We start from the raw sequence: 26,492 nt of genomic DNA, 5'->3' as shown, positions 1-26,492 counted from the left end.
TACACAATGAAAAAAATGCTTTATTTATCAGAGAAAGAAAATTCATCTTCATCACTGGAAAACATGTTTCAGCGGCAGTAAAAAAATAAAGATCCCAACCTGAGAAGAAGGATCGGAAGCATTTCAGTTCCTGCCTCCAGCTTTGGGATGAGGCACTCAGGATAGAAAAATCTGGTCCTCTATGGCTTGGAAGTCATTAGCATTCTATTCTTCCTCCCCTGCACACTTCTCCCATTTAAAAAATTGTATGTATGTTTTATGCTGTACAGTGCTCTATATGTCTACTCAGAAGAAAGTCCCATTGAGTTTAATAGTCCTTTCTTCCAGGTGAATGTGTACAGTACAGGACTTACAGCCTTAACACAATATTGAGTAAAAAAGCATGTTTAAACTTACGGGAATAAATGCACTCCATTCCACATTAATTGCAAGCAACCAGGAGCATGGATGATAAAGGCAGATCCTAAGCATATCTGTTTAAAAGTTTCTTCCAAGTAAGTATTCTTTAAGATTGCATCCTTAATGCCACAAAAGTTTAAGTAACTATATTTCTAAAGCTTTCTTTAAAAATCTGTAAAATCAGTGCTATACGTTCTGTTCTTGAAAAAGTTCACACAAAAAACCTGCACTACCTCTAGAGATCATAAAAAAGCATTGCACTTCTTCTATAAATGAGAAATCTTATTTTATTGCACCATTCACTGCGCCCCAAGGGTTGAATATTGTGCTGCATTATTTAAGCAGCTGAAATGGATGAGAAAGCACAATACATGTTAGCCAAACCAATCCTTAATTCTGCAGCCCTTTATGGAACATGTATATTCTAACAAGAAGAAACTGTACATTGCATGTCTTACGACACATTCTTCTTCTCACTAACATACAATTTTAGAAAAATCCAACCATTTTTACTGAAAAAGAACCAGCTCATGTCTCAAGAGACATCTGTGCTCTTCTTATTCTCTATTTTCCTACTGGCAAAACAGAAAAATAATAATAATTCTTTTGGTGATAGCCAACTTCAGTCTTCCTCAAAGTAGACACAGTGAAATCAATAAACTTAAGTAAGTATACAAATTTCAGTGGGTCTACTCTGAAGATGCCTACCATGGAATATTACTCCAAAAATTAGTCCCTAATAATCTGCTATTCTTACAATCAGTGGGGGAAAATAGCAACTGAAATGGTAAATGAAAATGCCACACTTTCTGACTAATTACCTTAAGTTCTATGTACATTTAAATATTTATACATATAATAAATGAAAACAATAATGGAATACAATAATTACATAGCTATATCTTAGGAGCAGGTTCTAACATACAGTACATTAAGAAAAATATTGAGTATATTTTCTTATAGAAAATATGTGTGATGCATACAATTGCCAGCAACAGTATATATTCAAGAATAGTTTTGTTTCTTGTGTTCATGCAGAATTACCCAAGAAGGCACTGAAAATAAGAAATCACATTACATTAAAAAAAAAAAATAGTGATAGTCCAGCAGAGAGTTAGAAGCCCTAAAGCCCATTTTGATGGGTAAGCATGCATAACTGTCTTTTCCTACTGACCTTTGCTTACAATTTGAGAGTTACTTTTGGAAGTCTGGAATAAATGCACCATGGCTTTTGTAGAGTGAACCTGAGAGTTAACTCAAGTAAAAGTAGATGTCTCAAGTACATCACTGCAGAATCAAAGAGGTCTGAACAGAGCCTCTTTAATACAGAGTCTGGGAATGAAAAGTCTCTGGCCTTTCCCCCCTGAAGTACTAAAAAATAAGGAAAGCTTTAAGACTTTCTTCTAAGAAGCCCTCTGCGAAAATCGCTGTACAACAAGGATCATATGAGAAGTGCTATCAAAAGACAGAGGACCTTTCAGTGGAGAGTTAATGTTGAATAATGCTGCAATCCTAACTCCACTTACCTGGGAGTAAGCCCCATTGAATTCAATAAGCCTTCAATGAGTTGACATTGTTAGAATTACAGTCTGAATCGGAAACTTTTTGGTTATTATAATAAAGAACTGAAAGGAAACCTCTCTGGGGTGCAAGTCCGGGCCGTTTGCATGGAGGGCCTGGGCTACCCAGACAACAAGACCCCCCTCTTGGCCTTGCTGATGTGGCCCAAAGCAGAGCAATACATTTGGCACCAGCTTGGCTGCAGGAGTCGCCAGAAGGGGGCATACAAGACACCATCCAACTGCCTTTGGGACCACTTTGGATTTGTACAGGTCTTACTCTAGCCTTTTCTCCTCCCCAATTAGGGTTATTTCACATAGATATTTGTATATGTTTAGAGAGGGTTTGGGAATATGCCCCCTCTTTTAATTTTCTCTCCTTCTGGATCTCCTTATATCATTTGTTTTTATTGTCATTCTTTTACAGAACTGAAACTAGTGGCCACCTGAGCCCTCAAATCTGATAAACTATAAATCCAAATAAATATCCTCCCACATTGCTGTAAAAAAACCACAAAGCCATGTCCATAGTGAGCATGAGTCTACAACCATGTGCCATCTTCACATCCAACAGAGCATTAGGGTACACATTTTCCCCTCACACACGTCTTTATAAATGTGATGTGTGCAGTCCTCAGAGTAAATCTGGAGGATGGCTGGGGATATCTCTTTTAGAGTTGTGATCAGCTAAGTATCATGCTACTATTATCTATCAACACTGTTAAATGACTGATCATAAGCTGGGATTGCACTGAGAAGTGTATGCTATGGGCTGCATTTTAAGATACTGCTCTCAAAGCAGTAGAGTTTACGCCAACACTTCTGTAAAGACTCAGAAAGAAGTACAGCAAATTATTTCTAAAAAGAAAGGTGGGGCTGAAGCCTTGTTTCTTGGAACACTTGAGTTCTGAAGGAGCATGAGGTATAATGACCTTTGCAGAAGAGATAAAGCTCCAAATACGAGACATTTTACGGCTAGAATTATGTAAAGAAAAATTACAAAAATTAGTTCATTTGTGTTAAATATTGGGATCAGAAAGTTGAGTTTTGCAAGATGAACTAGCTTTCTTTTAGTGCAGAATTTTCAGCTGTCTTTCTACTCCTGTGAAGCCCATACTTTCAAGTGTAGAAATCACCTCTTTCTCTGTTCAACATATAAGGCACAGAGAGCAAGGAATTCTGAGCTGCCATCGGAGGCATGGGATAACAGTTCCTGGAGAAACAGTTCAATTGAAAGAGAATAATGCTTTTTTGAATTGCTTCAGGTTCTTCATGTTTTCCATTTAAGAGATACTGGCTCAAGTTCATAACATTTATCTCCCAACATTTAAGATCTTGGGTCTCTGTAAAAAGAAAAGAAAAAAGAAAAGAAAAGAAAAGAAAGTAGTTAAAAGGATGCAAGCAGATGTCAAAGAGAACAACAACTACCAGACTTTTAGAAGACATCTGAAGGCAGCCTTGTTTAGGGAAGCTTTTAATGTTTGATGCATTACAGTATTTTAATATTTTGTTGGAAGCCGCCCAGAGTGGCTGGGGAAGCCCAGCCAGATGGGTGGGGTATAAAGAAATTATTATTATTATTATTATTATTATTATTATAAGCAGAATGGTGACTATTTTGTAAAACAGACATTCCCTTTTGAAGTCACTTCACCATTTCACCCCAAAATTCCCATATGACCTTCCAGTCCTTTTTGATTCTTACTGTTCTATAGAGCATGCTAAATACAAGGATAAGTATATAAAACTATTGACCTTCAGTTGGTGAGTCATGACCCACAACTGGGTCACGCTGTGCCCCCCAGTAGATTGCACCAGCGACACCACCACTTTCCTTAAACTAGAAATGGGCATGCCATTTTACAAAGTATAAGAGAACAGGTCTCTACAGGAAGAGCTTCCAATCTGAATTGTTGGGCCTGGACCTGCCATTAGACAGAGTAAGCAACCACCCTAGGCAACAGATGTTGGGGGTAATGGCAACAGCCTCCAGCTGTTCCTCCCCAGTCATTTGTCTTTTTTGTCAACTAATGAAAATAATCAAGGGGATGGAACAACTCCCCTATGAGGAAAGTAGTTAGAGAAAAGTTATTCTCCATCTCATTACACTAGACCTCATGGACATCCAAATGTGACTGAATGTTTGACAATTCAAGATGGGATAAAATACATTACTTCTCCATGTAATGGAACTACAGAACTCGCTGTCATAGGAAGCAGTGATGGCCACCAACCCAGATGGCTTTAAAAGGAGATTAGACAAATTCATGGAGGATAAGGCTGTCAATGGCTAGTGGCCGTGATGTTCCATCACTGTCAGAGGAAGTGTGAATACTGCAGATAGACAGAGTGTTGTTGAGCTCTAGTCCTGCTTTCATGCTTCCCACAAGCATCAGTTGGCCACAGGGAGGACAGGATGATGAACTAGATGGGTCATTGGCCTGATCCAACAGGCTCTTCTTATGTTCTAATACTGGGCATGCAGACGGCCTACCCCTCTAAATTAGTCTGCTGCCTACCAGCAGGTTGGCTGGTGACTGCATGCCTTTCTTCTTTCCTGCATGTAGCCTTGCCACACCCTTTCTGGCACACCCCAGAATGCAGAGCTCTCCAGGTGGCCCAGTAGCTCCTTACAACTCATTTGTCTTAATATAAGCTAACGTCTCCCAGATAACATGCTACCTGAAATACGGTTTCTCCTCCTGTCACTTTGATAGATGGTGTCAGCAAATATCGGTGCTAGTATTTTGACAAGGCAATGTGACATTTGAGAGTAGGTGTACTGTCAGAGGGCCTAGAAATTCCATCTTGGTCCAAAATAACCTGAACTTGTTAACGTTTGTGTCAACAAGGGTGAGGGGTGCGGAGACACCCTTCACAGTCCCTCAAGGGAGGAGCCCAAATTTTACCAGCTCCCTGTAAATGAGAAGACTGTGTAAGCAAGGAGCCACCCATTTCCACTGGTTGGTCTTTTCCACTCATTGCTGCTCTCTCTCTCTGAATGTCTGTCTGTCTGTCTACATCCCCGCCACCCCCTTGTCCCACTTCCTCCTTCACAGTGGTACAGTGCTGGGTTCTGCTTTTCTAACAATTTGCTGACTCCATTCCTTTAGCATTCTCATACTTGATCAGCTCACTGCCTGCTCTGCACTTCTGCCTTTCTGCTGCCTTTGGAAGGGCTAAATGTGGAGCACTGGTAGTAAATGAGTATTTGGGGAAGGTGTGAATTTCCATAATGATTTCTTATATTAACCAGGCACTGACTTTGACCCTTTACAAGCCGGGGGGCGGGGGAGCAGGGTGGTGCTTTGAGGCAGCTTGGTTTTCTTCAAGTGATCTAGTGAGGAAAAAGCCCAAACAGTTCTAAGTTTCCACAAATATGTGGTTCAAACTGTGGTTCAGAATTTCCTAGGCTGGGTTTCCTGTAGAGAGGAGGTGAAGTGTATTGAGCAGGGGGAAACACTGTCCAGTCTAAAAACTGCATATTTAGGTTACGTCAGAATGAGTCTCCCATATATTTAATGCTTACAGATGTGGTTTAATGCAAATTCGTGACTGCATTAAAAGGTTATTTATTATAATGACAGAGGACATTAATTTTACTGTGCTTTCACTCATGGGCAACAGTGAAGAGAAAACATTTCTGCTTCTGAGAGAATGTCATTTATGACAAGGGGAGGGGGAAAGAGGGGCTAAAAGACCACTAGTTATTCTTCCTTTTTGCACTCTAAATCTTTATCCGTATCCTGATTCAGTGGCTGCATTCAAACACAATGCTAAACCATAGCTTAACATTACACAAACAAGCTTCAGACATACTGGTAACTTGGTGGGACTGTGAAGAGTTCAGAAGCTTTTGCTTCCATTTTCAACTAACTGCAGTTGGTTGTTGTGGGTGAACCCAGACAACACTAGTCAAACTTAACTACGGTTTAGTGAAAGAAGCCATCCTCAAAGCACAATTTCAAAGCCTAAACCACAGTTTGGATAATCACAACTCTGTTGTTAGGGTTTTGCCCTAATAACAAACCAAGGGTAGCTGAAAATGGAAGGGAAAGTTTCTAGTCTCATTGTGGGAAAAGAAAGCCCAGAAGCCTCAGGTTTGTGCATGGAATGCTAAACTACAACCACAACCATGGCAGGAAAATTGTGAGGAAAATACAGATGAGGAGGAAATACGGGCTGCTCCATTCAAGGGAGGGGCTCCCTCAGTGCCTCAGATCTGGGGACACAGAGGCCCACATCACAGATGAAAAATAACCGGGAAACTATATTATGGGTAGGAACTCACCTTCTTTGACCTATACGTTTGAGTCCATTGGCTTCTGAACTCCAAAGGCCGTAATGAAGATATTCACAACCACTATAATAAACACCAGTCCAGTTGTCAGATTATTGAGGAAATCCAGCTTGCCATGTTTTGCAGGATTATTAAGGTCATATTTGACTGCAAGGGGGGGAAATAACAAAAGAAATATTACCAATGAGAAACAAGCACAAATATGAGAGATATGTTGTTGTTATTATTGGAATTCTGCTGGGGGTGGGGGGGGAGATATCAGCAAGGGAAGGTAACAAAATTTGTGTGCCAGTAGAACTCAAGAGAGATATGGGTGCCAACTATCTGAATAATAAAAAAGTAAAAAAACATTATTCTTGGATGCTTTTCAGTGGCTGTCTTGACAAAGAATTTGCAACCACAGGCCAATATTTGAAGTAGTAGGTGAAATGAAATGCTTTTTTTTATTAAGGAAATGATTACTTTAATCATCCATACAAACTAGGCTTTATCAACTACAACAGCCAGGGAACCTTTTTCAGCCTGAGGGACATTATTTTTTAGTTGGCAATCTTCGGAGGCCACAAGCCAGAAGCAAAGTGGGTGGAGCAATTGCTGGAGCACTTTTCTTTGCATAAGTGGGCTACATTCCAGCCACAAAAGCCAGGTTTCTACACATACACATACACACTCACACACACATGCACCTATCCCTGTTCTCCATCCAGGCAAGCATTGCCACAGTTCAAGGACACCTTCGAGCTCTTGAGGGTGGCTTGGAGCAGGCCTGGTGAGGAGGTGTGGCTTGACAGGACATAGCCTGAAGAGAACACCAAATGTTTTACAATTCAAAATATTCATTTAAACAACCTTAAAGTATCAGCGACTTCCCTTCTCTTTCCATGGTTCATTTTGCATATCATAAATCCCTGCAAATTTTACATAAACTGAACCACTCAGTATTCCATTATTACATCCCTCAAAACTTGTCTACACTGTTGAGTTTATCTTAATGCTGCCAATGATTTCAAGTGTACACAATTCCTCCCCATATAAACATTTTCCAATCTTCTTTAAATGTATGTTCTTCTTGTCCTCTCATTCTATATGTTAGGTCACCAAGCTGTGCATCTTTCATGAGTTTAAGTTGCCACTCTTCTTTAGTCAGGACCTCGCTCGTTTTCAGTTTGGGGGCTAACAAAACACGGGCCTCAGTAGTGGCATACATATATGACCTTTTTTGACACCTGGGAATTTCCGTCTGAGTTATCCCCAACAAAAAGGACTCTGGTTTTGGGGGGAAAGTACTTTAAAATTTTCAATTCATTATGGATTATTTCCCAATACTCTTTTACCCTTTTACAGGGCCACCACATATGAAAGATAGTTCCCTCAACCTCACTGCACCAGGCCTGAGGCCTTCTATCCTAAGCTAGAATGTTTCTAGAGTTTCCTTAATTTTATGTGACATTTTGTCATTTGCTTTGCTTTATCCATTTCTTGCTACCTTGTTACCAGAGGCAGTGCTGCTTAAGATTATTTAAAAGCCTCTACCACAGGTTTCTGCCTGGTCTCTCCGACCTTTGAATTCTAAATGAGCTCACTGCTCACTTCCTACTGCTTTATTTTTTACTAAAGAAAACATTTATGCCTGCTCAACTAAATAACATGGACTTGCAAGCAATGGGCTTCAGTTGTGTGAATCACAACTACCTGCTGTTTTCTTGCATTTTTTCTTTGCCTGAGTGGCTGAGGTGGAAAGAGAGCAGGATGAAAAGAGAGATGGGATTTGCATCGTGTTATTTTTACTTCCAGGTTTTGAAAAATGTATAAATGGGCCGTATTAAATATGCATGCTCTTGTATGGAATTGCATGAAGTCTGAAGGAACTGCTCCACATTTGGAGAGAGTGAAGGCTCTCCTCAGACGACCTTCTATGAGCAGATATTTCCATAAGGCAGGAGATGACTAGGGCAACTTGAGCAGTGATGGTTTTGTCTTGTTTTTCCTACCACAGAAATTTGTGAGACAGAAACTATTGTGAGAATATGAATGGGAGAAATTGGCATTAGCAAAGACTCCTCTTATTTTGAATTGTTTAAAGTGGCCTGTACAAAATAAGAAGCACAATAAAAGTTCCAACTACACAGATTCTTCATGTTTTATAAATACTGCTTTTCAAAATGCTCTCACTTGTCTGGAAACAATGTAAAATTGCTTAATATTTAATTCAGAGTTTTAAAAATAAAGTTTGCACGGACATGAGGCAGAATCTAAAGAATCAGTGAGCCATGACCCATGGGTGCTATATGATGTGAACCTCCTGGTCCTCCAAAATTAAACCCGGCTACATTTCTCCACAAGCAAATTCCTAACAATGCAACAGACCAGGCTCTCCTGATTGCCAGAACACTGCATTCTATGAGGAATTAGGTTAATAAGGGAGAAACGAGGCTCAGTTATTTCAGTATTCAAATGCGATAAGCTGTTGATACAGCACAATCAATCTATTACAGAGCAGAGTACTATGGGGAAAAAAATAGTAACAAAGTTCAATCAACGAAGAGCAAGATACTTTTTTCAAAAGCATTAGGCAGGATGGGTAACATAGCCTCATATTGAGACAGAGAAAAGCACCATGAAGCAACTGGAGAGGATCAAAAAATGCTTAATTTTAAACTCAGACTTTTCAAAATAAACTTTGCAGCTGATATGAACCACAATTCAAAGAACCTGTTGAGAAATGCCAGACTGAAGCATGTGCAGGTTCAACGAAATCTCTTTTTCTTTATTTGAACAGAAGACTTCCCATATTACATCACTATCAGCTTTGGAAACTCCCAAAAATTTCGAAAGCAATATCTTGTATGATGGGAAGAGCTGCTCTCTGTGGGAAATGTGTGCCCTAAAATTAACTTCGGTGTACAGACTCAATCATGTGGATGCTATCCTCTTTCTTCTAAAATCACAATAATATGATTCCAAGAAATGCAAGCAGTCCAGAGTGACTGCTATTATACAACATGATTTTTAAGAGCTGACACAGCTGTTAGAAAAAAATAATACTGTAATGATCTAATCAATGAGGTGGGCTGCTGGCAGGAAAGAAACCAGTGAGCTCAAGGTATAACACTCTGGTTTATACATTCAGACATCACCCAGTTTCAGATGATTCACCAGCACTGGAGATATAAAGTATGGGTTTGATTATTTCTTTTAAAATGCAACACTGTCTATTAACAAAGCCAGGCTCCGAGCTTTCAGAGGGAATTGCAGTAATCTTATTTCATTATTGTAGTACTACACAATAGAGCTAAACTTGAAACCATTCTTAAGTACAGGTATTGTTAAGCATTTTATTATAGTAATCCAATCCCACTGTCATTTCATGTAGCCTAATCTATTTCATCCCCCTGCCAATGAAAAAGGTCTTACAAAAGGGTTTTTGGTACTACAGAATCTATGGGATGAATGTCTGTATTTGGTTGCCTTATGAATAAATTTGAACTTCAGTGCCACCAAAAGGAGACATTCCACGTACAGAGCGTTTGCTCTCTCTTTCTTTTAAGGTGTGATCTGGGCAGGTAATCTTGGCATTTTAAACGGGTTAATAGTTCACTTTAGCTCAATTCCCAATTCAACTTGGAGCAAGGAAAGTAGATTTATGCTCTCATTTGCAGCATGGCAATACAGGACACAGGGGTGAAGGATTTAAACTTCTCTGGCTCTTGCAATTTAAAAGACAGATACAGTGGTACCTCGGGTTACATACGCTTCAGGTTACAGACTCCGCTAACCCAGAAATTGTACCTCAGGTTAAGAACTTTGCTTCAGGATGAGAACAAAAATCATGCAGCGGCGGTGTGGGAGGCCCCATTAGCTAAAGTGGTGCTTCAGGTTAAGAACAGTTTCAGGTTAAGAACGGATCCCCAGAACAAATTAAGTTCTTAACCTGAGGTACCACTGTAAAGGGGGAGGGGAAGAGTCCTACTGCTAAAATATAGGCTTGGAATCTGGCAAGAGAAGCTGCCAGGCCACATTTGGAACAAAACATCTCTCTGGCTACGGATCTGACCACTTCCTTCCTTCCCTTTCTGCCCTGAAATGAACAGGCCTGATAACAAGTGAGCTGCTCCTATAAACCTCTCAATATCCCTGTGTGGGTAGGGGGAAAAGTAGCCCAACATTTGGACTACCCAGTTCTACCCTGAATCAAGAAAAATGATTACTAAAGGCAAACTTTGAGGTGAAACTGAGGCTGCCAATAAACCAATGTTTTCAACCCTGCCTTTTGTACTGGATGGGTATGCAGGAATCTTTTTGCCCAATGTGGGGCTTGAACCCACGATGCCAGGATTAAGAATCTCATACTCTACCAACATTAATTGTTACGTATTTAAAATCTATATTTTAAAAAGTGTAAAAGTGCTTTTTAAAGCCAAGCCCTCACAATGTGCTTTCATTTCATACACACAAAATATAAAATCACAGCATTTGATGAAAATTCTGGTTGGGTATAAACTCACTCTTCTGCGAAAAGTGGATTTTTGGCAGGGGGGCGGTTAGGGAGGATAGGTGGCTGTATGGAGAAAGAGGAATTGCCAGATATTGCCTTCTCTGCTTTTGCTCTTGGGAGCATTTAGTTCAGAGACGTCTGCTCTGAGCAAATTTGGATCTAACTCAATGTTCCACAAGGTGTCTGAGAAACATTATCCCCTTCCTGACCAGCTGACATGGAGGGGGACAGCATCTTAAGCTGCTTTTCTTCTTTATAAATTGACCTCATGTTTACACTTTCTAAACAGATTAACATTTGTTTCATTTCTGCGTGAACCAAGCATAGTAGCACTAGTAATTTGGAACCATGTTCCTATTGCAATCATACAAGCATCTACAATCCTGATAGTTTGTTGCCTGCTTAAAACATTTTCGTTTTCCTCAATAGAGAATGAATTTTATTCAGTGTTGGTCACTCGTTGTGCATTTTATGGTTTAACAATGATTTAATTATGATATTTCATGATATTTATTATGAACTGGTGGTCTATAAATATTCTTAAAAAGTAAAAGCAAAATGTGGTCAGTGACTGATTATCTCCTGTTGCAGAAGCAGAAATGTCATTTAGCTACTTTCATAAGTACCTTGGAACATTATGTAATAGAAAACTATTGTGACGTTGATAACATGCCCAAGGGAATCCTATGTAATAAACCCATTGTGGTGAAAGGCTATACAAGCTTTGGAGTTTTCCAGTCACAAGTCCTTGGCTTCCAAGCCATATTTACTACTTTCCTTTTCAAAACCTTGGAGGGCTTGCTTTTGAAGCAATTACTTTTATTTCCTAATGAGACTATAGTGTTGTAATGCTATAAGCCAAAGTAAAACTATTTATAGATCTGAGAAAATGACAGAGTAGTTAAAATACTGAGTATGACTTCCTCAGCATGGAAGAAGAGTATAGTTCAGATGGAAGAAAAGTATAGTTCAGGCTACATAAATTCAGGGTTTGGAAGGACAGTTCCTATATACTTCTTGAGCTAAAAATTACTCCTCAGAAACAAATGTCATAACTGTAGTCTTTTGATACTTCTTTTCCACAACACGAATGGTAAAATTTCAGGAAAGCTTTCAGAAAAGAATATATTTAGTATCTTATTTCAGTAAATATTTCATGTAAGTAATTCCATGGCAGCCTTGCAAAATAACCCAACAAAAGATACTGTAGAGTTTGCACATATATTTCCTAACCTGCACATGTTTGTAGTCTGATGGAAGCCTATTTTCTTCATGAATGGGAAACCTGATCACACAGGGCACACAGTCTGCTTTCCTTTGTTGATGTCCCTTACAAAGTTTGGGGGTACGACCTGTGAGGGACCTATGGATTAGGCTAGCAGTTGGCTCCACCTTCCTGATTGACACAATTGCAATAACATCAAGGGGACTACCTGAAAGGGGCTAATCAATAATATTCTTATTCAGAGAGAACTGTTCCTATATTGTATGTGTTCATGTATTATATGTATTCATTTTGTCTCTCACGCAGTGCACAGAATCTGATAAGAACATAATAATAATAAAATATAATAATGCACCCATCCACTTATATGGAACTATTTAAAGGAACTTTGTTATAAAAGTAGGATATAGCTATTTTTTAAAGAAGTTTCTTTTTACATGCCCATTTTAAAATGGAAAAATGAACACCAAGATTGTAACAATTATTTTTGAAAAATATGAGCATGCCTCTTTTGAAACAGAGAAATGAATTCTATAAATGGCACAAAATCATAAGAAATTCATGTGACTATACATACCAAGGAATATTAGAAGCACGCCTACTATGATCTGAAGTGAGAGCGAGATGCCGATGAGGACAACAAGTGGAACGTAGGTTGAAAAGGTAGGTCCTTGGTCCACAACTGCTTTGAGCTGGGATGCATTCGCCATAAGCAAAGCAATGTCCAACATACTTTCTGCCGCACTCTTCTTATTGGCATAATGGTTGATGTTAATTTGTCTGTTTCTCTGCAGCCATTGTGTTCGAGGCTGAAAGGCACAACATTTCAAAGAGTCATGATTCAGGCAGCATTAGAGGCATGGTCAGAGTGTGATAATACCCTGCTTCCTATCAGCTACAGCTGTGTTTAAAAGTACCGTACATTGTATGGGAAGCAGGTTGCACAGAATACAACTGCTTTGAGCAGTGCTGAGATGGGAAACCCCATATAAGCCCTTCTGTGTTCTCTGGCAGGACAGTGTGGCATAAATACAGAACACCAACTGGTCATGGTTGTTTCATGGTTGAAAGCAGCTCTCCTTCACCGTTTGAAAAGTTATGTTCTAGGAAGAAGTGAGTAAGATGGATATTCGTGTAAAGTCCTGGTTAAACTGTAAGAAGTAAGAGCTTCAGAACTACCGTACTTGGAGAAAGTTGCACTGTTTGACAAAGATAAGTTTTATACTCTGCTGCCTGTAGCTATTTTTTAAATCACCAAACATGCCCCATCACAATAGCAGAATGAAGTTTATTACCACGATTTGGTTTACACTAACAAGTTTAGTTAGGGTTGCCATATTCCAAACAGTGAAAATCTGGACAGAAAAGTTGTGGCACTTTTCTTTTTCCCCCCAAAGTTGTCAAGCTTTTCTGGCAAAATTGCAAAAAACTTGCCTTTTTTTGGCAATTTTAATGGGCTGCCATGTGGCCGGATTTTCCTGGACATTTTTGCCGATTTCAACCCAGACAGTATTCCAAATAGGATGTATGACAATCCTATTAGTGTTGAGATTTGTCCTTTGATGAAATCTTCCGTAAGTTACACATTTCATCAGACCTTAGGTTTCTAAAGAATCACACATTGCGCCACGGATGCCCTCAGCCTGCCAGCCAATCTGTGGTGAGCCCAACCACTCCCACATACATACAAAGTGGTTTCACTTTTGCTCGTCCCATCCCAGCTGCCAAGACAGATGGCCCTTCCTTCGCTGTCCCCTCACTTTGCCTATTCCAAAGGGAAAGGTGCCCCCTCCACGTCTGTGTTGGGCTGCAGCACCAGCCCTTCCCTCTCTCATGTGCTTCTGTGCCCCAGCATCTATGACACCTTGCTGCTTCCTATAACTAGTCGTGTCAGCATCCTTTTCCTACCCCAATGTCTTGACATTTGTTTGGAAGAAACTGTAGTTTGGGTCTGTTCTAATATTTATGGTAAATTAATTCCTGGCACAGGGTGGAATTAAAATCAGGTTGTATGAGAGACTTCCTATCAAATGACAATGGCTGATCAGAAGCTTCTGCTCACAAATCATTGCTCCTCTACCCCTGTTGAATATCTGAATATCAAAGGATATTGTGGGCCTCACCAACACATCAGCAACCTGCTTGAGGCAAATGCTGTTTCCTTCACGGTAGCATGGAAGGTGCTCATGGGAAATGGAACATTGACCTGTCCATCATGAGCCGGTAAATTTCAGTTTACCAAGCAAAAAGTTAACAAGGTGTGCAATTAAGCATCCAGTAAGCTTGTTAATTGTGCCACCACAGATCATGTATTTGCAGTAAAATGTAGTTGGATATTTTTCCTAACAGCATAAATCAGTTTGATGGGGTTTTTTCCCCCTGCTGACTTCCAACATGCCCTTCTCCTTTCTTGTCACTTTTATTTGAGCTCTAAATTGGGGGTTAGGAACTCTCCTTGAGAAGCGTGACACTTCAGTATTGCTGCAATGCAATGCAATGTGCAGTGAGGGGGGTTTTTGTGTGTGTGTTTTTGGAAATTTCCCAGTATGACTCATGCTTTTCAGTTTACAAGAACATACTTTCTGTGCAGAAAGAAGTTATATGACTAGTTACAAAACATAAAAGAACTCAGTGTTTCACACTAATGGAAAAAGAGATAATTTAATGGGGTAAATTTGCCCTAATTTCAAAGTATCTTCCTATATACATAAAAATGTATGGCTGTCATCACGCTAGCACTCTTGTGCACATGCGTAGCTGGCCAAAGAGGGCCCAACTTTGGCATTTGTGTGTGAAAGGAGAGGGGACCATGGGAACCAAGTTGTCCTGAGGGAAGCCTATCTGCTGCCAGTGGATCTTTTTGCCATTAAACCAGGGTCAGTTCCTCCATGAATGAAAACAGCAACATGCTTAAAGGTATGCACAGATAGTACACCTTTCCCTGGGCAGGCAGAGGCTTCAGGAAAACAGGAATGGTATATATGGTAGGAGAAGGAGTACACATGTACCTCCCCTGACCCATGGGAACCACTGGGTGGAAAAGAAGCAACAGCTCTCTGGTCATTACAGCTCTCTTTTTTGCATTTCTTTCTGCCCAGCACACAGCTCCTGATGGGTGGAATGGAATAGGATGGGGTAAGACAGGGCTAGGAGAGGAGACAGGAAATGATTAGAAGCAGTTATAAGAGCAGGACACAAAAGCTGCATTGGCTCTGCAGAAAGGAGGCATGGGAGAGCTAAATGCCAAAGGCACAGAGCTGGGGTGGTGAACTTTGTGGGCGTCTCTGAAGCAGAGACTGCTGGGAACAGGATGCTGTGCCATGTGAACCTCTGGTCCTACTCCAGCAAGGAAGCTCTGAGTTGTGGGGGAAGTGGAACTTCAATGTGCAATATTTTGGCAAGCATTTCCCAACATTTACTTAATAAACAGGTTTCTGACCTTTTTGCAGAATATACACACTTGGGCAGACCTTCCCTGCAATCAAAATATCTAAGGCTAAGAGGGGACCCCAATATCCGGACCCTGAAAACTTTCATATATATTTCCAAGATACACATATGTGCAGCATGTACAGTACTTTCATCCTACTGTCATCTGGTAAACACTGGCCCTGGATCAGCAAAATCTCATTAAACATTTCAAGCCTATGAAGAACTTGTGGGGAAAAAGAATATTGTTTTATGGTTGAGTTTTAGGAGCTGGACAAAATCAGATGTTATCTTGTTTCATAGGAACAGGATGCAGAAATTCTCTTGTTCCATTATTGACTCTGGTGAAACAGATTTTGCAGAGTTTTGAAGCATTACAGAAACATTAAAATCTGTGAAAAGAGACAGCAGTGGATGAGGGTGACACAACACAGAAGACAACAAAGCTTCTATGACGCCATCTGGAAAATAAATATATTGTCTTTTCCCAGCCATTAGCATTCCACTACATTTTTGCTTTCTTGCCTCACTAAAGAGGTACAAGTCTTCTTGTTAATATAAACCATGGGTAGGCAAACTAAGGCCTGGGGGCCGGATCCGGCCCAATCGCCTTCTAAATCCAGCCTGCGGACGGTCCGGGAATCAGTGTGTTTTTACATGAGTAGAATGTGCCCTTTTATTTAAAATGCACCTCTGGGTTATTTGTGGGGCCTGCCTGGTGTTTTTACATGAGTAGAATGTGTGCTTCTATTTAAAATGAATCTCTGGTTTATTTGTGGGGCATAGGAACTTGTTCTTATATCCCCCCCCAAAATATAGTCTGCCCCCCCACCAAGGTCTGAGGGACAGTGGACCGGCCCCCTGCTGAAAAAGTTTGCTGACCCCTGATATAAACTAAATGCATGTGTTTCCCCACCACCCTGCTACTGCCCCATCCTGCCCCCCACCCCGTTATTAGAACTTTTTTTTCAAGTTACATTGGTTTTTGTATAAATACACCCACTTTTTATTCCCCTAATTTTGAATACCATCTTTTTGCACATCTGTGCATGTGGGATGGTGTGGGGGGGGCATACTCCTTGTTAAAGTGAGGTCAGGGGTTTTGATTTGTTAGTATATGCTCAAGACAGCATACACCATCCACTTTATCCAGATAACAGTCTGTGAGAGGGTTTAGGCCAGCTGAGGTCACCCATTAAGCTACATGGCAAAATAGGTCTCATTTGAATTTGGGTCTCCCTAGTCTTAACTCTCTAACCACTGCACCACACTGACTCCCCCCCCCCCCCGCCCCCTCTGGGCCCATGAACACAATCTGCCCTGCATTTTTTAGAGATTTGTAAATGACCCTTCATAGTATTTATCCAGGTTTCTATCAGGAATATGCATTTCTGACATCTTTTTGGGATAAACACAGTGGCGTAGCGTGGGGGGTGCAGGGGGGGCCGGCCGCACCGGGCGCAACATCTGGGGTTAGGGCAAATCCACGGGTTAGGGGGCGCAAATCCACAGGTTAGGGGGCGCAAATCCATGGGTTAGGGGGCGCAAATTACTTGCCTTGCCCCAGGTGCTGACAACCCACGCTACGCCGCTGGATAAACAAGTGCATACATGAAGAAAAAACACAAATATTAACTGTTGGACAAGAAGTGAAATAAAATTAAATGCCGCAAACAAGTCCAGCACTGAGATACGTTTTTCTTTTTTTTAAGGAAGTGAGGCAGAGCTGGGCATCTCCCTCTTGCCTAATTCCTGGAACAGGAAAATGTTCTCATTTCTGATTGCTTGCATCAAAACTGCTGAAACAGCGGGCTAGTAGGGGAAAGAACTGAGACTTTTGTTTGAGGGAGATATTACAGGGAGGAGGGAGAGAACATGCCAGTCGGGCATGTGTCTCTGCCAAGGTCCTACTCGAGTGTAGGAAGAGGTGCCTCCCTGCAGCTGCTCCAATGCAGCAGCCCATTTCAACCTGAAAGAAAATCATTTCCCACTCCTTATTTTGGGGCTGTATGTTGGTCTTCACAATTATAAGCCTATGATTAGCAAACATACATTTTAATACTAACTGCTTTTCTGGTGGATTAGACATCTTGTTTACTTATAATGTTTTTGGAACCATGAGATGTACAGAATTATTTTATCAGTTTTGAAACTGTGATCTGTGTTGTTTGGCTCTTCCTTGTTCTCTTTTTAACTTGCTTTTTCTTCTAGAAAAAGCTTTACATCTGTTAAGCACTTAAAAGTGGTGTTTTAATCTTGGCATGTGGGTGGGTATTGTTCTGGTTAGCATCATGCGTTCTGTTCCCATCAAGCATATGTTTTCTTACTATCATGCTCAACTGCTTCTTATTCACTTTCCCAACTTTGAGCATTTAAGAGCTAAGGCAGGGCTATATTAATGGGATGTGACATGGCTCCTCAAGGTAGTATGGCTCTATGTATGCATTGTGTAATATTGGTCATCTATAAGTTAAGCCCTGGCTTAAACAGAATCAAGACCTGAACTGCTTTTAAGATATCCAGTTAAACTCTAGCTATGTGTTTCTTTACCTCTTCAGAAATCAGTGACTTTTTCCAAAAGCATGTCTGAAAAACATAGTACAGACCAACATAAAGAAACAATTCACTTGTAGCAAATGCAAATTTATTAGAATTAAACTGGAAATCTCAAACATTTAATTAACACAATAAACTGCTTCCCAGAATACATGTCTTTTAACATCCATATTCTATTTAGATCTTTTTTCGTATTCTTAAGTAATGCTTAAGACTCTTGATCTGACCACCTCATCTGTCTCCTGAGAAATCTCTATGTGGGACAAGAAGCAACAGTTAGAACTGGATATGGAACAACTGATTGGTTCAAAATTGGAAATGGAGTACGACAAGGCTGTATATTGTCTCCCTGCTTATTTAACTTATATGCAGAATACATCATGCGAAAGGCTGGACTGGATGAATCCCAAGCCAGAATTAAGATCCGTATAGTTAAAGCTATAGTTTTCCCAGTAGTGTTGTATGGAAGTGAGAGCTGGACCATAAAAAAGGCTGGTGCTTTTGAATTGTGGTGCTGGAGACTATTGAGAGTCCATGGACTGCAAAAAGATCAAACTGATCCATCCTGAAGGAAATCAACCCTGAATGCTCACTGGAAGGACAGATCCTGAAGCTGAGGCTCCAATACTTTGGCCACCTCATGAGAAGAGAAGACTCCCTAGAAAAGACCCTGATGTTGGGAAAGATTGAAGGCACAAGGAGAAGGGGACGACAGAGGACGAGATGGTTGGACAGTGTTCTCGAATCTACGAACATGAGTTTGACCAAACTGCGGGAGGCAGTGGAAGACAGGAGTGCCTGGCATGCTCTGGTCCATGGGGTCACGAAGAGTCGGACACAACTAAACAACAACAACAAGAAGACTCTTGATATGAATTTGCACTAGGGAAGCTAGTAGGCCTGTGGTAAAGTATGATTTAAATGCCGTATTTTTCCATCTATAAGATGCCCCCATGTATAGGTAAAGGTAAAGGTACCCCTGCCCGTACGGGCCAGTCTTGCCAGACTCTAGGGTTGTGCGCTCATCTCACTCTATAGGCCGGGAGCCAGCGCTGTCCGCAGACACTTCCGGGTCACGTGGCCAGCGTGACAAAGCTGCATCTGGTGAGCCAGCGCAGCACACGGAAACGCCGTTTACCTTCCCGCTGATAAGCGGTCCCTATTTATCTACTTGCACCCAGGGGTGCTTTCGAACTGCTAGGTTGGCAGGCGCTGGGACCAAACGACGGGAGCGCCCCCCGCCGCGGGGATTTGAACCGCCGACCTTTTGATCGGCAAGTCCTAGGCGCTGAGGCTTTTACCCACAGCGCCACCTGCATCCCATCCCCATATATAAGACGCCCCCTATTTTTGGAGATTCAGATTTAAGAAAATGTGAGATGTATCCATGTATAAGACTTCCCCTAATTTTTGACATTATTTTTAAGGGAAAAACCTAGTCTTATACACGGAAAAATACTACATTGAGAAGATTTTCATTTATAAATAAAGCCTGTTAAAATATTTGACTAGAATCTAGAAGAAATGTGGACCAAACCCCACTTCCCTGCTTCTCTACATGGTCCCCACGTGAAATGCAGACTTCTACGTTTAATGGTTGTAACACTGATGCTGTGCCAAACCATAGATTTAAAGTAACAGATAGTTAGGCCGTTAAAACTGTGCAGAACCACTCTAGAGGACTTGTCTACAAAATAGCTTCATCACAAAGAAGCTACACACATAAGCCGTGACACAATGGACCATTCACACCACTACCTAACTATATTTTGATTCTTTCACATTACACAGAGAGTCTCTATGCCAGCAGCACATTATTATGGCCGGTGCTGAGACAGACATTCACCACAGAATAATTATGCGATGGATGATTGCACACAGTACATGAAGACTCCCATCACATGGAGACCATTTCCAGCTTCTGTTTTATAAGGAAGGTAACATGTAGACAAGGGACGCGGGTGGCGCTGTGGGTTAAACCACAGAGCCTAGGACTTCCCAATCAGAAGGTCGGCAGTTCGAATCCCCGCAACGGGGTGAGCTCCCGTTGCTCGGTCCCTGCACCTGCCAACCTAGCAGTTTGAAAGCACGTCAAAGTGCAAGTAGATAAATAGGTACCTCTCCGGCAGGAAGGTAAACGGCGTTTCCGTGTGCTGCTCTGGTTCTCCAGAAGTGGGTCAGTCATGCTGGCCACATGACCTGGAAGCTGTACGCCGGCTCTCTCGGCCAATAAAGCGAGATGAGCGCTGCAACCCCAGAGTCGGTCACGACTGGACCTAATGGTCAGGGGTCCCTTTACCTTTTACCTTTAACATGTAGACAGTCTCACCCCAAAATCCTGCATGTGTGACCTCATGGGGGAAAGTATAAGCTGCAGACTTGCTTATGCCGAGGCTGCACCTGGCCTTCAAATGCGAAGCCCAGTGGTTTTAAATGAATAACCCCACCCTGTTATAACAAACATTCGATTCAACATAGCGAGGACTTGCACCATTCCGTTAAAAGTACATATTTAAAAATCTCCTTTTTTGCAACAAATTTCAAGCAAACAAAACATTTTTTTTTAAGTATTCAGAGATTTGGATCCTGATTATGCAAACTCCAGAAACGGTACTCCTGAAGCTCTTGTACTAAGAAATAGGGAAAGGTTTGCAGGGAAATTGCTGCATTTCACACTCACAGCAGTGCGGTTGTGTCCTTGCATTATAGTAGATCCACATGTGGAAACATTCCCATCTGTGGGTCAGACTTCTTGAGATGAATGGCAGTTTCTCAAAATATGGCCTTTACATTTTATATCCTGTCTATATGTCAAGGTCTTAATTTACTCAGGAATATTCTCTTGGAAGATGTTCCCGAAAAATCATATCCAGCAGAATCTTGCTGTGGCTTGTGGGCATACTATTATGTTTTCAGAAGTACTCATGCCTGCACATAGACCTGCATTTGCATAAGCTCAGAATATAAACAGGGATCTGAGTCATAGGATTAATGTTATGACACACAGGCATTTTCTAATGCCTTCACGCATGGAGTAATTAGCTGAAAGTCAAATTCGACCAGACTAGCAGTTCTGTGCTGCTAGTGATTGCTTTCATACAAATGAGAACCACTGAACCACTGAACTGTGTGCAGCTGCCTTATGAAAATGTATATATAATAAAAATGGTTAGCTAGTAAGCCTAATTGTTTAATTCTGCATGGTAAATTTGGTATGCAAGTATGCATTTCCGGCCCAACTAATATTACCACTGTCCTTCAGAACACACTGAATTGGGCGGGGCGGGGGGGAAGGGGAAGCGGGTGGAATGCAAAACTAAACCTTCCATATTGATTAATTGATTGATTGGTTGTAACTGTTATATATTTAACTCACTCTGTCCATTCTTTACTTTCACACCTGATCAGAAGTTACTTGAAACACTCATGTGGGGCAGGGGAAGAAAAATGATTGATTGATTGATTGATTGTAATTGTTATATATTTAACTCATTCTGTCCAGTCTTTACTTTCACACCTGATCAGAAGTTACTTGAAACACTCATGTGGGGCAGGGGAAGAAAAATGAGCTTGGGGGTGTGAACAGGGTGCTTGGAGATATATGGGCTACCACTTGCCAGTTTGACCCTTGCCTTTTAATTAGTTTGTTTATTAAAAAAAATACTTATATGCCAAATTTAATTTTAAAAAGCAGTTTTCAACTATTATACAGACTGTTGTAAATAAAACCACATAATCCCCTCACAAATTAAAATCACAAATTACTAGCTAGCTATTCCAAAAAAATATTGTTCCTAATTGTCTGCATAAGCCTGGCAGCATAACAAAGTTTTCAGCAGACGTTTAAAAGTTAATGCAGAAGATGCCTGCCGAATATCTACTGGAAGAGCTTTCCACAGGACTGGGATGATAACACAAAGACTTGGTTTCATGTCGACATCAGATGAGCCTCCCCAACTCAGGACACAATCAACAGTGATCTCAGCAACAGAGCTGGGATATAAACTCTAGTGATCACCAGTGGATCTCCACAGATTCTAGAATTCTCAAACCATCACTACTTCTAGTTCTTCTTTGCAATAATTCAGTGTCAGCTTATTTGTTTTCATTCAATTTTCCATGACCACCAAATCTCATTTTATGCTCTAAGACTGGTGTTCCTGGATGTGAAGAATACAGAGGTGAGTGTCAACAGAATGCTGCTAACATTGTACTCCAAAACTTCAGGCTCTCTCTACAAACGGTTTCATACAGATGTTAAAAATGGCTGGGATAAAACCATTTAAGTGAAGATAGTTGCAGAGAACTAAAAATAACAGTTGGCCGGTGACTATTTCCGAAACTGTCCTGTCAGAGAGAAGTGGAACCACTTAAAAGCAGTCCCCTAACTCTTGGCAGGTCGATCAGGCACTCAAGTGGAATGCCATGGTCTTCTAGATCAAAAGCTGTTGGCAGGTCCAGTAAAATCAAAAAGATTTTACAACTTCTCAGCCTCCAGGCACCACTCACTCCCCATGGCAAATAAAGCAATCTCAGTCTGAGGGCCAAACCAGAAACCAAACTAAAGCATATCAAAAAAAGGTCTACCACCCAAAGTTGCTTAGAGTTGCAAAATAAACTACAAGTTCAATCATGTTTTCCCAAAATAGGTGAACTAAGAAACCAATCAAAAATTTGAGGATTCGCCACCAGCCAATAATCCATTTTCAAGGCGGTTATGATGAGAACTCCCACTCTGATAGGCTTATGCTTAAATTTTCTTAGACAAAGAGGAGATTGTCTTGAAACACCACGCTTACGAACTGAAAGCCCTTCTCTTGAATCTATGATGGGGGAGGGAGGATTCAGTAGTTGCTCAGTAGTAACTGAAATGCATTCTGTGACTTAGAGGCATTTTCAAGTGTCCACAAATCTGCTCAACAAATCACCAGGGACAAATGCTTCTAATCTTCTGAGGAAGAGAACCCAGCAGCACATATCCCCTCCTTGGAGTATTCTTACCCTATTCTAACAACACGAGAAACATCTCCCCACCCTCAAATCTCTTCCAAACTCTAGGGCAAAAGCAGATGACTTGGGAGACAAACGGGGGTTTATTTCTAAGGTTTGAACAAGAGGACATCTTGTTGATGTTCGCTAAAGTCCAATACAAATGAGATAAATCCTCACCTCCCTCTCCCAAGTCTTATGCACTTGCCAGTGGAACTGGGTGAGGGGAGGAAGTTGGTGGTGGGAACAGGAGCTGACTAGGAAGCCAAAGCCTTTGCCTTTTAATCTATGGCTTTGAATCTGTTCTGCCTTCATTGTGTGTTGCTTTGAGCTGTGGCACTTAACATAAATGCCAGGACTGAGCCCTGGTGCACCCTAGCACAAAGAACCTCCTGCCCTTTTCAGACAGAACAAACAGCTCCAATGAGCAAGTGGATACCAGCAATATCTCACATCAGAGGGAAAAGGGAACTGAAATTGGATCTAAGGAAATTTGACAAGAGGCAGGGCAAGCTTTTGTATGAAAATCAAAACAAAATGGGCAGGGCAGGGCAAACAGTACCAATGTAATATAATAAAATTTTGTTGACAAGCTGGAATGCTTGCAGAGGTAGGCAACGAAGATGATCAAGGGTCTGGAAAGTAAGCCTTATGAGGAGCGCTTGAACGAGCTGGGTATGTTTAGCCTGGGAAAGAGGAAACGGAGGAGATATGATAGCCATCTTCAAATAAGCTGTCACAAGGAGGAGGGAGCATGCTTGTTTTCTCCTGCTCTGGAGGGTAGGACTCAAACCAATAGCTTTAAACTGCAAGAAAGGAAATTCCAACTAAACATTTGGAAAAACTTTCTGACAGGAAGAGCTGTTCAGCAGTGGAACAGACTCCCACGAGACGTGGTGGACTCTCCTTCCTTGGATGAATCCTGTCATGGATGAATCAGTGTGTTTTTACATGAGTAGAATGTGTCCTTTTATTTAAAATGCATCTCTGGGTTATTTGGGGGGGGGGGCATAGGAATTCGTTCATTTTTTCCCCAAAATCTAGTTCGGCCCCCCACAAGGTCTGAGGGACAGTGGACCGGCCCCCTGCTGAAAAAGTTTGCTGATCCCTGATCTAGGTGGATGGACCAGTGCATCAAAACAGACTTTCAGTGAAATCAGGTTCTGTTGCCACGGATACCGCTCCACACCTCTTTTGTCTCTAAGGTGGTAACTGGGTGGGTCATGGGGGAGACACAAGTAAACTTCAGTTGGCAAGCCTTCAGCTTAATGACATGAATTCCTCCTGGGCCTGATGCAGTTCCCAGCTCATTCTGAAGTCTATATGTCACCTGATCACTTGTTTACATTCTTTTGTAGATCAGTAGAAGAAAGCTATCCTCTGGCTCCTCCTCTTTCGGGCTATTTTCATTTCCAACACTCTTGACTGTGACAGTGATGGGCAATAATAATAATAATAATAATAATAATAATAATAATAATAATAATAATAATAATAATAATTTGTAGCCCACCCGTCTGCCGGGGTTGCCCCAGCTACACGATGCAAAAGCAGCTGTGAGCGCAGCAGAACTAGGGAACGCAAATCTACTGCCAGCCTGGGCCGAGGCTCCTTTCCTCCTCCGTCGCCCAGAAGCCGCCCTCGCTGTTTTCTCCCTGTCCTTCCCTGGAGGCCGAGATTTGTGGGAAGCTGGCTGAGATTTCCGGGAAATCCCTGCCAAGCAGCAGCCAGGCTGGCACTGACCTCACCGCTTTCCTAAAGGCTTTTCGGCCAGGCAAGACAGGTCCCCCCCAGCTGCCTCCCAGAGCGGACTTTTGCCCGTTTTGCCGCCCGGGAAACAAACAAGGCCCCTCAGGGCGCACGGCGTCTGAAACGCCAGCTCCCCGTCTCCTGCTGCCTCGCCTGCCTTCTTCTTCTCCCTCGGACTCGCGGCAAGCGCGCTCAATAGCCCGCGGCTACTGCAAAGCAGTTCCGCGCGCGCGCGCACTCCCTCTCCCTTTCCCCCGGGGCGTTCCTTACTTGCTCGGGCGGCGTCGCGTCGCCGTTCTCCGCGGTCAGCCCATTCATCTCGTGGGTGTCCGTGGAGGAGCCCATGCCGTCGTCGCCGCTGCTGCTGCTGCTGTGGGAGCTGCCTTCTCCGCCTTTCTTCCTGGCCAGCCGGGAATGGGAGCCTTGCTAGGCCCGGGAGCTCCGCTCGCGCTGTGGGCTACGGGCACTTTGGAGAGCGCGAGGAGGGAGGGAGCGAGAAAGCGGAGCGCCGGGTTTCCTTCCCGCCTCGCAGCCTTGCAGGGGGGGAAGCCCCGTCCCGCCTCCGAGGGCCGGGCGCTGCTACAGATGGGGAGCGGTCCGCGGCACTTCCCTTTTGCCTGCTGGGGCGGCGCCGACGGCGCGCTGCTCCTGTTTGCAAAGGGCAGTTTCTTCTTCTGCTGCTGCTCCTGCTATTGGTGCAACCTGGGCCAGGCGCGTGTCGGGCTCTCCTTGCCAGAGAATGACTTCAGCCGGCGGCCCGGCGCGATACCTATTTTCCAGGAAAGCGGCCCGCCCTCCTCGCCAGAGGATGACGGCTAAGCCCTTCGACATCTAACAAAGGCGGGAGACGACAGCTGGCTCCCTAATCATCCTAGTGGATTTTGCGCGCTCTTTGATAGTGCTACAGTCCACATGGCGAGATGTGAGACACCCTGACAGTAGATCAAAGTATATTCTGTCCCAAAGTAGCCATTCACGTCTCACAATGCATTAAGGCAGCTTTAAGCTTACACGGGGCTCTTCTTCAGACTAGATCTTCAAGAAGAAATCCACACACACACCCTGACATGTTGCTTATTCTTGTCTGGATATTTCTTCGTAGTGCCTAGCTACACATTTCCACACAGTTCCTCCCACCTTTTATTTTACTTGAGAAGCAGCCTCAGATTATTATTATTATTATTATTATTATTAATACCCTGCCCATCTGGCTGGGTTCCCCACTGTGGGCGGCTTCCAACAAAACACTAAAATACAATAACCTATAAAACATTAAAAGCTTCCCTAAACAGGGCTGCCTTCAGATGTCTTCTAAAGGTTTGGTAGTTATTTTTCTCTTTGACATCTGGTAGGAGGGCATTCCATAGAGCGGGTGCCACTACTGAGAAGGCCCTCTGCCTGGTTCCCTATAACTTGGCTTCTCACAGCGAGGGAACCGCTAGAAGGCCCTCGGCACTGGACCTCAGTGTCCCGGTAGAACGATGGAGGTGGAGACGCTTCTTCAGGTATACTGGACCGAGGCCGTTTAGGGCTTTAAAGGTCAGCACCAACACTTTGAGTCAACCGTTATCAGAGGCTGATAAGGGAGCAGATGAAATAGCAGTGGCATGATCTTCTTAGCTGAACGACTTCTTGCCCTTTGTCCAGTCAAAAGTACCTACAATTTGCCAATTTGCTTGTTTGGCATGGGGGAAAATGTATTTATTTATGTATTTTAATTGATAGTTGAACTTTTATAATGACATTGTTAAAGAAAGAAAATCACTCCCAAGGTGGCGTACAATGAAATAC

General features: G+C 42.2%; 1 protein-coding gene across 1 annotated transcript; it reads right to left on the bottom strand.

Annotated features, from left to right (window-relative positions):
* On the bottom strand, positions 1 to 25,495 carry NINJ1 (ninjurin 1). Its single transcript, XM_028719010.2, has 4 exons — positions 24,972 to 25,495; positions 12,556 to 12,787; positions 6,250 to 6,405; positions 1 to 3,301 (listed from the first exon to the last, which is right to left on the bottom strand). Exons 1-3 carry the CDS (start codon positions 25,044 to 25,046, stop codon positions 6,260 to 6,262), a joined length of 453 nt encoding a protein of 150 aa, XP_028574843.2. The 5' UTR covers positions 25,047 to 25,495; the 3' UTR covers positions 1 to 3,301; positions 6,250 to 6,259.
* Between the last annotated feature and the right edge of the window lie 997 nt (positions 25,496 to 26,492).

This window comes from Podarcis muralis, chromosome 2 (genome assembly GCF_964188315.1).
Source record: "Podarcis muralis chromosome 2, rPodMur119.hap1.1, whole genome shotgun sequence".
Classification (NCBI taxonomy): Eukaryota; Metazoa; Chordata; class Lepidosauria; order Squamata; family Lacertidae; genus Podarcis; species Podarcis muralis.
This window is presented reverse-complemented; position numbering and strand designations above follow the sequence as displayed.

Bases quoted from the DNA above. Each gene is read 5' to 3' on its own strand.
- NINJ1 (XM_028719010.2), bottom strand. From the start codon at position 25,046: ATGGGCTCCTCCACGGACACCCACGAGATGAATGGGCTGACCGCGGAG. The intron at 12,788-24,971 runs GTAAGGAACGCC...TGTGCCTTTCAG, and splicing joins ACGCGACGCCGCCCGAGCAA to CCTCGAACACAATGGCTGCA. The intron at 6,406-12,555 runs GTATGTATAGTC...CCCCCCTTGCAG, and splicing joins CGTGCTTCTAATATTCCTTG to TCAAATATGACCTTAATAAT.